We start from the raw sequence: 13,023 nt of genomic DNA, 5'->3' as shown, positions 1-13,023 counted from the left end.
TAAAAAAATAAATAAAAGTGAAATATTTAATGAACATGAAAGAGAATTATAATGAAATAGTTTGAATTTAGAACTATTTAACCCATTAAACAATTGAATGTTTAAAACAACAAGAAAACTTGAAAAACGATTACACATAATAAAATAAAATAAAAATTATATACTCAATAATATCAACATGTTAACAGAATAAAAAAATAAATAAAAGTGAAATATTTAATGAACATAAAAGAGAATTATAATGAAATAGTTTGAATTTAGAACCATTTAACCCATTAAACAATTGAATGTTTAAAACAACAAGAAAACTTGAAAAACGATTACACATAGTAAAATAAAATAAAAAATTATGTACTCAATAATATCAACATGTTAACAGAATAAAAAAAACAAATAAAAGTGAAACATGAAAGAGAATTATAATGAAATAGTTTGAATTTAGAACCATTTAACCCATTTCAGTTTAAGGTGGAACCAATTCTGTTCTAAATTAGTTCATGGTTCCTATTAAACTCTAAATACAGAAAAGCATTTTTCGTAATTATTATGTCGTGTTTTAAATTTTAAATTTTATTAATTTAATTTTTAAATTTAAAATATAATAAATACATAAAAAGTAACACTTTTAACACTATAAATTAAATAAAGAATCTAATAATTATATAAACTATTTCTTAAAAAGAGTTATAAAAAATGTTTATAGAATAATATATTTTATACGTCCATTTAAAAGATATTTTAGTTTAATACATAAGCCTTATCAACATTTAAGGCGGTTGAAATAAAAAAATTATGGTTGAAAAGAATAAAAAAATTCTTACTTAATTTATATATATTTTTTATTTATATATCAAATTAAAAAATAATTGACACATTATTATTATTTTAAAAAATTATTTAATACTAAAATAAAAAAATATTTATGTATGAGTATCACTTTATTATTTATTAATTATATGGTCTAACTAAAATTTTATTTAAAAAAATATAAAAAACTTCGATATTATGAACTTCTCTTGTGTAGAATTTTCCTGTTGAAATCAACTTCTAACAAAATTACAACTTCTTTGTCTGGTTCGTCAACACCTGCTACAATTAATCCGTTGGAAATAAAATCTCTCGTTTCTTTTGTTCTTGGTAATTATGGAAAGATGAACCATTTTAAATACCCCTATCTAATCCCAGCCAAAGCATTATTCATCACCATCTTCTTCTTTCTACTTTGTACTTTCACCGTTTTTTCTTCTTTTCTCTGAAGTGTACGAAATGGAGATAGAGCAACCCATTACAAGAGAGATCTCCAGTGTCCGAAAAGTAAGCCCAACCAGCACCAGGACCAAAACAACAACGAGTTCTCCACTACCCAATGAGCTTTGCAATCGATCCGAATCCTTTCGGACACTCGAAATAGGTGTGCCAAAGAGCATTTCATCTGAGAAAAGACTCGCTTGGTTGCGCTCTCAAATCATCGGTGATGATGTAGAGTTATGTTCTCCCTTTGGAAAACGAAGACTAACTTATGCTGATCACACCGCCTCTGGCCGCTCTCTTCATTATATCGAGAATTTTATCACTAACAATGTTCTTCCCTTTTATGGTAATTCCTTTTCTTTTCACCCCTTTATGCATGAGTGCGCTAGTTTTTAGATTAACTCTGATATTAATTCTTAGAAATCAGAAAGCGATCCAATATATATATATAGTACTATACTCATTTATTTTATGACGTAGGGAATACTCACACCTGTGACAGTTACGTGGGGCATAGAACAACAAAAATGGTACATGAAGCAACACAATACATAAAGAGAAGCTTAGGTGGTGGAGAAGATGATGCAATCATGTTTTGTGGCTCAGGCACGACAGCGGCTATTAAACGTTTACAAGAGGTAATGGGCATTGCAGTACCATCAACTATGAGAGATAGGCTAATTAAATGCCTAAGCAGTGAAGAGATCTGGGTAGTCTTTGTTGGACCTTATGAACACCACTCCAACCTTCTTTCTTGGCGGCAAAGCTTGGCTGAAGTGATAGAGATTGGATTAGATGGCAGTGGATTAATAGACATGGAAGCTCTGAAAAAACTTCTTGATTCATATCAAAAAGCGAATCGGCCGATTTTGGGATCATTTTCAGCTTCTAGTAATGTTACTGGCATTTTTTCTCATACAAGAGAACTTGCTCAGCTTCTTCACCAATACGGAGGATTTGTATGTTTTGATTTTGCAGCCAGGTATAAAAGTTTGTCTACATCACTTCTTTCTTCCTTTTCCGTTGCCTTCTAATTCTCCATGTCCTTCGAGGAGTTTAAAGGCACCATATATTTAGCATGTGCACTTAGGAAATAATTACACACTGTTTCCCTTATGGCTCTTCTAGTTCTGTACTAGTTTCTTTCTTTCCTATATCTGTGTAGTTCATGGGATAAATTTTTTCTAAACTATTATATGCAGTGGTCCCTATGTAGAGATCGATATGAGATCCGGGGAGATTGATGGGTACGATGCAATTTTCCTGAGCCCACATAAATTTCTTGGTGGACCTGGGTCGCCTGGAATTCTTCTGATGAGCAAAGCCCTTTACCAGCTGAGATCTTCTCCCCCATCAACTTGTGGAGGTGGAACTGTTTCGTACGTCAATAGCTTTAATGAAAAGGTAAGTCGCATACCTGAGATATTAAATATGGCTGTCCAGGTATCTATCTGTTATGTACCTAGACAACACGTACACAACCTTACACTTAATATGTAAGAATGAAGAAGTTGAAAGTTGAAATCTGAATACCCTTTTCTTCAAGAAATTTATGATGCATGAAACATTTATACAAAGCTCTTTATAATCTGCCTTGCTGAAAATTCTTACCTACACTTCATATTCTACATAAAGGTGCAACGAGGTCAATTGTTCATTTTTATTATTCTTTGATATTATAAGTAGTCAAAATATAAAATAGTTATTCTCTATTACTTGTTATAGAAAAATGATAAACTTAAACTTATTATATAATATATTTAATTACTGCTCGGATAATACCAGGAAACAAGAACTGACCTACTAATGAAGAAATTTAATTTTTTGTTATATATTATGCAGGACACTTTGTATTTGGATGACATAGAGGAGAGAGAGAATGGTGGGACGCCACAGATAATCCAAACAATCAGAGCAGCATTGGCATTCTGGGTCAAAGAATACATAAGCTACAAAGTGATTGAAGAACAGGAGCATAAATACCTATCAAAAGCCTTAAAAAGACTCAAGTACAATAAGAACATAGGGATTTTGGGAAATATAAGTGCCAAAAGACAAGCTATATTGTCATTCCTCATATTTTCCACTACAAATTCTTCTTCCTCGAAAGATCCAAGTAGTGAACGTAAAGAAGAAGATAATCTTTACATGTGGGCTGAGACAGGGAACAAGAGAGATAAGCCTCTTCATGGAGCATTTGTTGCAGCTTTGCTTAATGACTTGTTTGGTATCCAGTCTAGAGGTGGATGTGCTTGTGCTGGACCTTATGGTCATCTTTTGCTTAATATCAGTGAGACTGTTTCCCTTGCTTTAAGGTCTGCTATACACCAGGTAATTAAAAATATCATTATTTAATTAGTCGTTACAGAACTATTCATATCAATTAGAAAAAGAAAAAAAAAAAAAAGCATTTCAGAAACCCTAAAAAAGGCAATGCATGGTTATCCTTGGGAAAGATATAACATTAATTTATTTGCACAAATGATTGCAGGGATATATGGGAGTAAAGCCAGGATGGACAAGAATTAGCTTTCCCTACTACATGTCAAATGAAGAATTTGAGTTTATTATTGCAGCAGTGGAATTTATAGCTATTTACGGCCAACGTTTTCTACCATTGTATCGCTTTAACTTTAAAACTGGAGCTTGGTCTTTCAAGAAAAAGGCAAATAAGGATTTGGTGGTAGGAAAGGAGAACAGCTGCAATGCTTTTCCCTTGGCAGGTGCTGCTAAAGACAATGGAGAAGTTATGGATAAGCAGGCTTCTTACTTAAAAAGTGCCATACACATTGCTAATTTGCTTCCTAAATTCCCTCCTCCGCGTAAGCTTCCTCAAGGTTTGGACCATAACCTCTTGTATTTCCGAGTCTAGCTGGTTAGACCATAGTTACCTACGAATAATGTGGTATGTATAACATGTGGAGCCACCTGTGTGGATACTTGGTATCCTTCAGCTATGTACTTTAAGAGTAATCGCTCTTTTGTAATAGGAATAATACAAATTTAGTATTTAAACTTGTTTTTTTTCTTTTATTTTGAATCAGTTATATTAGATATATTATATTACTTTTAGCAACTTTTACAAACTAAAGTAACAATTTAATTCATTTGACATATAAAAGGATCTAAATTTATTTCTCTTTACTTATAGTTTTTTATTTTATTATTCTTTTTAAAATCTTTTAACACAAAAAAATAAAAATGTTGGGTTAAGTTTTTCTTTTTATTTTATTTTTTAAAAATATTTGTCATTACCTTTTAGATTTTATTTTTTTAAAGAAAATTAATAGCTCTCTCTCTCTCCTCTTATTTCTTAGGTGAAAGAAAATTAAAAAATATTATTGGTAAAATGTTTCATATATATTTTTTAATGGCAAAACGATCCAAGATACCCCGACCTTTGATCATTTTTCTGAATCTACCGTCATCTTTAAAATTTACTAATTTGGTCCACCATCTTTGCGTATTGTATTATATCTATCCACAATCGTTTTGGCATATGCCACTCATGATATGGCATACATACATGGCTTATTTGTTTGATTACATGGCTTACAACTTAAAGAAGCTCAAAACTCACCGTTTTATTCTTAAATAAAGGGAAGGCAAAACCATCCAAACTATCATGACTTTTTACCATTTTTCAAACATACCCTCATCTTATAATTTTATCTTTTTGGTCCATCATTTTTGCATTCTATATCAAGTCTACCCAAGTTGTTTCAGGCTTGTGCCTATGATGACATGGCATGCAAATGTGTTTTTTTTCTTGCCAACATACATCAGTTTGTTTAAAAGAAAAAGAAAAGGTGGTTGGATCCTCTAGGACAACAATGCCAAAGACTAGTAAGAATGCAACTTTGGTGATTCAAGATACGCAGCATGTTCTGCCAAAGCCTTCCTAGAAGTTTAAGAAGTTACCCTAATATTGCATGGTGCATATATGTACTACAAACAACATTGAAGAATTTTTTTTTTTATTTAGGTTCATTGGGCAGACATATGTGATGCAGACAATATTGACTCAAAAAACTTTTTATAGTTTTTTTGTCTGACATTAATATTATTTTTATCTGAATTTATTTAATGTCATCATAGGCACACGCCTGAAACAAATGGATAGATTTGATATACAATGCAAAGATGATGGACCAAAATGATAAAATTATAAGGTGAGGGTATATTTGAAAAAATAATAAAATGTCATGGTAGTTGAGATGGTTTTTTCTTTTTCTTTTTTGGAGTTGATGACTGTGCATTCTATGTTGGCAAGAAAAAGATTCATCTGCTTGTCATGTCATCGTAGGCACACGCCTGAAACAATTTGAATAGATTTGATATAGAATACAAAGACAAAAGATAAAATTATAAAGTGATAATATATTTGAAAAAATGGTGAAAGATCGTGATATTTGGGATGGTTTTTTCTTTTTTAATTGCTTGAAAAACAAACAAGAGTTTAAAATATAATCTAACCAGCCAAGGCATGTTCTCTCTAAGATTCTTGGTAGATCTAGACTGTGGAGTTGAACAAGCATGAGATGAACCACAAAAAAGCTGAAGCAATTTTTGAGAAATAGAATACTAAAAAGTTTATAAAGTTTTTGCCCAATGACATACTTTATAGATTAATAACATATGGAAAGATAATTCTATCAAAACACTAAGAAGAATTGTTCATATTTCACATTAGCTTTCTGAACTATATAATCTTTGTCAATAATCAAATATCTAATAAAGTACAGTAAAAAGACACATTCCAAGAAATTTAAGGAACCAAACTTTTATTTATTTTTTGATTTCTGCTTTTAGAGATGTGCATATCAAAACTTAGAGACCGTTAAGAGAGAAAGAGAAACTAGTAGTGTTAAATTATATATATATATATATATAATACTATAAATTCATTTTTTTATTATATTCTACAAGTGATAACAAAGCATTATAAGCCAATTTATTATATTCGAGAAAGGCGAGATTGAGTAAGTTTATATTCTACTATAATTAAAATCTTAAAAATTGTGTTATGATCGGACTCTAGCTGAAGAGTCCGACTCGAGCTAGAACTCTGGTAGCATCCAAAAAGAATAATCCTATTACAATTAGGACGACCAATAATGTTGGAGTTCCTCTCTTAATATATAGGACGAGAAGATTCTTAATGTCTATATAAAAAGCTATAATACAATGATTATAAGTACATATTATTTTAAACACTTATTTAGACTTAATCACTAGAGTAAGTAGCTACACAATCTTGTTTTGGTACTTTTTCTAACTTTTACAAATATTTTAAAAATAAAATCAATTTTTTTTAAAATCTTATTGACAGCTCAATTACCAATTAACGGGATTTGTAGGAATCATACCTAGGAATCGTACCTGGGGCGACATAGTTAAAAGCCATTTTCATGGAAGTAATAAATAAAGATGTAGGCGTTTGATTGACGAGAAAGTACAGGAAGTCAGGGAGGCAAATAAAAAGAATTTTCATTGCGATAAAAAAATATAGGAAGTGTCTTAGTATTAAAATAGTCCCACAATTGACTATCACATTTAATGAACAGAGAGATGATATGGCAGCGGATGTGCCAACTGACAGGAAAATATTCTAAAATTTTTTCATCTTGGCCACCACATCATGCAAATTTATGATTTCAGTTGGTATCCTTCAATTAATATCATAAGTGTTTAAGGATTTTGTTCATGTTGTGATATTCTATTATTATAAAGTTTATTTTTTAATTATACATAATTAATTAATATTATTTTAGTTAATTTATTATGTCTTTTTTATTAATTTAAATTAGCGAAGAATTTATATATAATTTTTAATTATTTATAGAAATAAAATTTATAAAAGATAATAGTAATAAATGTTATTAAGATAACTAAGTGCTACATAAAATTAGCTAATTCAATATCAAATTATACTAATAATTTATTGAAATTAAAATAATATTAATTACTATTAGTTTTTAAGGTATCATATATTCATAGTATATTAAAATTGATGTCTCAAAGTTAATTCTCACAAATACATGAATCCTTCATATAGTAAGGGTAAGTTCAAAAAACTATGAGACTATTTATTATATAAATTCATTATCAATACAAAACAATAAAAATAAATTTAAACACTCTAAACCAGTATAAAGTAACCAAATAATAAATAAATATACAATGCAAATGCTAATGATTTAAACTATATGCTAAAATATAGTATTTAGCTTAGCCATTTACTTAGTAATCTCATCATTTTACTTTAAGCCTAAATCTAATGAATGAGATGGTGATGTATATTTTCCTTTAGCCACTCAACCTAATGATGTCACTAAAGTTTCTTCTGCCAATATAGTTTGAAACAAAGTTGTTGTCTCTAATACATTCAATCTAAATTTTTTCATAAAAATTACTAGTATTAAATTAATATGATGGTTAACTAATAATAATAATTAAAATTAATAAAGATATGAAGGTAAAAAAATTATTTATCAAATAAATAAATAAGGTTCATACACAAGTAAAATGTTAACTTAAACACTTATAAAAACTATTAACCCAATGATCATTGATATTAAATAGAAAAACATAAAATAATAAAGTAAAAGCTCCCTCTAGATCCAGAATTTCTTCAAGTAAGAAGATGATTGGTCATCACTCTTCACTTCTTGAAAAGCTCCTTAGATCTTAAAAAAAATAATGAAAACTAAACTAAAGTGTTTATTAAAGAACTACAGAGAAAATAATGGTGACAGATGTAGAGAACAGCTAGGAGAAAACTCTCTTCCTCTCTTAAGAATTAGGTTTGCATATATATATATATATATAAGAGTCTTTCTCTAAGTAAGTCTCCATACAGATTAATATACTAATATAAGTCTATCTGATAGATAAGACTATAGGTATTCTTATCTCCACTAAGTACAATCCTATAAATAACATTTAAAACAAAACCTAATAATTATATAAAATGACTAAAATGTCTCTCTTGGGCCTTGTAATTTTCGGCTAGCATAACAAATTGCAGGTCCATGTGTCTTAATCTTAGGCCTTAATATGGACATATCCAATTAAGCTCATTTTTGGGTATTTTCTTTTCCATATTTTTCTCTCTCGGCTAATGTTATCCGAAAATAGACAATTAAGTTTAAGTGAGGTATAAAATGCTTATTTTCATCATATTATATATAGAAAATATATGATTAAAACTGTAAAATATCCTAAATATCTATATATAATTTGGACCTATTAAAAATGATTAGCGATTTGAATGATAAAAAAATAAGAAATTGAGATATAATAGAGTTTTAAAAAATAGACAAAATCTATTATTAAGCTTTTGAATTCTTCAATTTTATTGTATTGAGCTCTTGAATTTTTATTTTATTATATTAAATTTTTAAATTTTTATTTTTAATTTTATTAAGGACTTTTATATACTTTATGAAATTATTATTTACTCTATTAAGCTTTTATAATTATGTTTGCGTTGATTAAGAACTATTAAATCATCAAAAGTAAAATGATAAATGTATAAAGATTTAATGCAATAAAATAAAAATTGAAAGGTCAATAAAAAATTTAAGGGTTTGAGAATACATTTTGCCAAAAGAATATGAAAAATCTGGATACCATATCATACCCCCTTTCAGTGCTAAGACCTCTTATATCTTTAGTCTTTCATTTTAACCAATAGCACATTTATACTTTTAGTTTTAATAAGGCGCGTATAAAACAAGCACTATGATATTTAAAAAATTTACTAAGCTGGACAAATAAAGCACACATATTAATAAAAAGTAAAATAAAAATGATATAAAAACTCAATCCCTAAATTAGTGAATTGAGATTACTAAACTAAAATTCCAAAAACTCTTAGCTCATCATTTTGTTGATTAATTACTAGGATTAAAACGATTGAATCTCCATTGTGAAGTGCGATTTAGTGAAAAATCGAAGCTTCGAAATTCCTGCTAGAAAGCAAGTGTGTGGGTGGTATGTAAGTGCAATTCAATGGAGAATTTGAAGCTTCAAAGAAGTAAGTTAAGCTTTATAAATAGTTTTTATTGCTTATTTTGGTATTTACAGATTCAATGTAAGATTTTTAAAGATAATAGATTCTTAAAGTAAGTTTCTCACTTCTTGTTAAGCACATGCAGTGGTTTTTTTGGTGAATAGATGGTTGAATAAGATTTTATTTATTTATTAACAAATTGTTTTAGGAATCTTTTAGGTGTCCATATTAGCTAAGATAAATCACCTCACATAATTGACATCTTTTATAACCATGCTTCTTTCCACGCTCAAATAAATGAAATAACATCACTTAATTAAGATTCGACGGTAAAATCAGAAAATATAAATATACTATTGACTAAAATAAAAATTCAGAGATGTCAGAGGTCAAACGTAAAAAGTACATAGATAAAATTATATATTAAAATAAATATTTTTATTGGAGTAACTTTTACACGAAGCATTATTTCTCTATGGAAAATACTTTTTGGAACTTTTCAAGAGGAGAAAAACAAAAATGAAAAAGGAAGAACTTTCATTTTTAAAATAGGAAGACATCATAATTAAGATGCTAGAATTAAAGGTTAGTTAGTTCTGAAAATAATAGTGGAAAGAAAAGAAACATTACCACTACCATCATTGCATTTTCCAACGACTAATATCACTAAATTTTAGGAAAAAAACTGTTTGAGCAAATTGCGTCTTTGATGCATTATAAAGGAACAATCATGAACGAAAAAGAAGGAAGGTATCTCCATTGGTGCAAGTGTGCAGGTGATAAAGATTTTGGGAGGCAGACTTTTTATTGATTATTAGTTGAAAATATTGTTTTGGTACCTCTTTACACTTTAAATTATAAGGTTTTGAAGCTTTAACTTTACATAATCATTCATAATCCAATTGAAAATTACTTTTTATTTTGATGGATTTTCCTTCTCTTTAATTCTTTTTAAAAGAAAATCTTGATTAACCTGCATCATGGATGAGACACTAGGAAAGGAAAATCACAAGAACCAACAGAATCTCGAAAACGACATGACATATGAGCATATAATAATGAGAGTATCCTATTGATTCAATTGATTGATACCTAATAAGGAAATCCACAAAAAAGAACGCCCAAACTCAATAATGAAACTGTAAGAAATGTGTTTTCTTTTCTCAACCAGGATTTTATGTTTTTAGGACGATTTCAAAATCTTATTCCGATTGCATTATATGCCGATGTGGGAAGTGTATTTTAAAATTATCTGAGAAATCGCATACGACTGACTGAGAAAAAATATATTTTTTTTATCCAACTTTGATAGAAGATTTGTTCTTTTTATTCCGTCCAACCGTATAGGCCACTTTTCCTTTTTAGTTATTATTTTAATGATTAATACGCTCTATTAGTTAATATAAAAATCAACACATATAGATAGTTTTAATTTATTTGACTTTTTATTTACAGATTATTATATAATTTTTTTGAGTTCCAATGCAAAAATTCTTTTAAAACTCAAAAATTATAGGTAGGTTGATAGAATTACTAATATTTGGATTATTATGCATTTATATTAAACAAATCTATTAAAGGTATTTTAATAAGAAAGTGATTAAGAATAGTGATATTAATTGAAAATGTTTGAATTCCTTAATTTTTGTGCAAATGGAAAATAGTCTATCAAAGTTGGATGGAGAAAATATGTATTTTTAGTTATTATTCTTTTAACACTATAAATTTTGAGATATTCGAAGTGGACCTTAATTAAGATGGTATTTAGTATGACTATTAGAGAATAGCTTATAGCTTTTCAGTTTCCAAACAACTATATCAAAATATTTAGTTAAATTGTTTGAATAAAAAATGTTAGCTGTTAGGATAATAAATAACTCCAGTTCACAAAAGCTCAAAATTGAAATTTTTTTACCACCAGCTCTTTTCTAACATTAATCTATAGTAATTTAATTTGAGTTTTTCTTATAAATAAATGATAAATAAATTATTTTTTATATTTCTTATGAGTACTAATTTAAAATTTTAAACAATTGAAATAATTTTTTTTACTTTCTTTAGAAAAGTAAAATAGTGTATTATATGTTTAATGTCTTTACTTATTAATATAAAAAAAGAATTTACCATACAAGAAATAATTTAAGTATATATTTTATTGTTAATATATAATTAACATGTTTTATGAAAATTATAATATTATATTACACATTATTAATAATAAATTTTTTAGTTTGATGTCTATATTAGTGAAAGAATATATAAACATCAACAACTATAAGGATCTGTTCACTTAGAGAAAACTATGTCAGTTTTCTAGAAAACTTTTCAAATAAGAACATAAAATAGAATTTGTATTTATTTATGGTACTTTTTCAAAATAAAAATAGAAACTAGTTTTTAATATTTTTAAAATTAACTAAACTTTGAAATTTTTTTCAAAACAAAGTTAACATATTTTCTATTTTTTTTCTTTGTATAAGATGTCAACAATGAGTTTTTACTTCATTTATTCCGAGTCTACCCTTTATACTTAAAAATATTACTTAAATAGAAAATAAAAAAATTCTATAAAGTAAACATACTCTATAAATTTTCTATGAAAATGTAAAAAGAATTATTTTTCTTAAAAACTAAAAAATAAAAATAAAAAAAATAATTTTCTATAAGTAAACATAACCTAAATAATTTTACTAAACACAATTATCAACCGACTATCAACTACCAGCTATTAACTACCAACTACAGCTTAGTTACACATATCCAAAGGCTTTCAAGTTATATCAGATGATTTTACAAGGTCAACATTATGAGTTTTTTTTTTTTTTTTAAGATTGTAATTGGGCTGAATTTAACATATAAATGCATTTTCCAAACTTCAGGTGCTATTGAACATATCAGGAATGATTCTTATTGCCGTCTTCCACAATTTGGATTTTTCCTGGATTCGAATCCCTAGTTCATAAATCAATAGTTATAAGAAAGAAAAATAGGGTATTTCTTAATTATATGAGCAGAACGTAAAGTGTTATTGATAATGGAAGGCGTGCCAATTGATGTAACTAGCTTCCCTTCTTACCGGGAAAAAAATAAAGAAGGATCTTACAACATCAACTTCTCAAAGTCTCTAAAATTCTTGCTTACATAATATTGTAATAAAAATATATTATTAATTAATTAATATATGGATTCCGTAAATATTCCATTCTAAAAAAAAAAAAATTCAAAACAATTGAAATTTTTTTAGAGATTGAATGTAGTTACTAATTAATAATCTAGAATGTACAGAATGAAATATTTAATTATTTAAAATTAATAAATATATATTCTATTATAATTTTATGAGATTTGTAATGCAGCTCTTCAAGTTAAATTTACGAGTAATACTAGCAACACTCTCTTTTCAATACTTTTTTAGACAATTATCTTTTTTAGCTTATTTTTATCCAATCTTTTAAATTTGTAATGAAATTTATTTACTAACGAAATTTCACATTTGTAACATGGTACAACTTAAAATTTATTATTTTATTTATATAAAATAATTTTTTTAAAATGTTAAAATAAAAACATCATTGTTTACATAATAAAATATCTTCAAAATTAATTGTTAGTAACTAGATTTATTTACTTTTTATTTATTAGAAACATAAATTTGTTTAAATTAGAAAATTAAATGAAATAAAAGTAATAGAAAAATAATTGTATAAGGAAGTATTTAAAACTAAACTTAAACAACAACGATTCTATTAAAAAAG

General features: G+C 27.2%; 1 protein-coding gene across 1 annotated transcript; it reads left to right on the top strand.

Annotated features, from left to right (window-relative positions):
* The first annotated feature begins 1,044 nt into the window (after positions 1 to 1,044).
* On the top strand, positions 1,045 to 4,268 carry LOC8273528. The gene is made up of 5 exons (XM_048376442.1): positions 1,045 to 1,597; positions 1,732 to 2,233; positions 2,454 to 2,655; positions 3,094 to 3,582; positions 3,743 to 4,268. The coding sequence occupies exons 1-5, from the start codon at positions 1,267 to 1,269 to the stop codon at positions 4,121 to 4,123; spliced, it is 1,905 nt and encodes a 634-aa protein (XP_048232399.1). The 5' UTR covers positions 1,045 to 1,266; the 3' UTR covers positions 4,124 to 4,268.
* Positions 4,269 to 13,023: the final 8,755 nt, after the last annotated feature.

Source organism: Ricinus communis, chromosome 7 (genome assembly GCF_019578655.1).
Source record: "Ricinus communis isolate WT05 ecotype wild-type chromosome 7, ASM1957865v1, whole genome shotgun sequence".
Classification (NCBI taxonomy): Eukaryota; Viridiplantae; Streptophyta; class Magnoliopsida; order Malpighiales; family Euphorbiaceae; genus Ricinus; species Ricinus communis.
Note: the sequence above shows the minus strand (reverse complement) of the source record. Positions and strands in the feature narration are given on the sequence as shown.

Excerpts from the sequence above, each read along its gene's own strand:
- LOC8273528 (XM_048376442.1), top strand. The coding sequence starts at position 1,267 with ATGGAGATAGAGCAACCCATTACAAGAGAGATCTCCAGTGTCCGAAAA. Across the intron at positions 2,234-2,453 it reads TGTTTTGATTTTGCAGCCAG|TGGTCCCTATGTAGAGATCG; the intron begins GTATAAAAGTTT and ends TATTATATGCAG. Across the intron at positions 3,583-3,742 it reads TAAGGTCTGCTATACACCAG|GGATATATGGGAGTAAAGCC; the intron begins GTAATTAAAAAT and ends AAATGATTGCAG.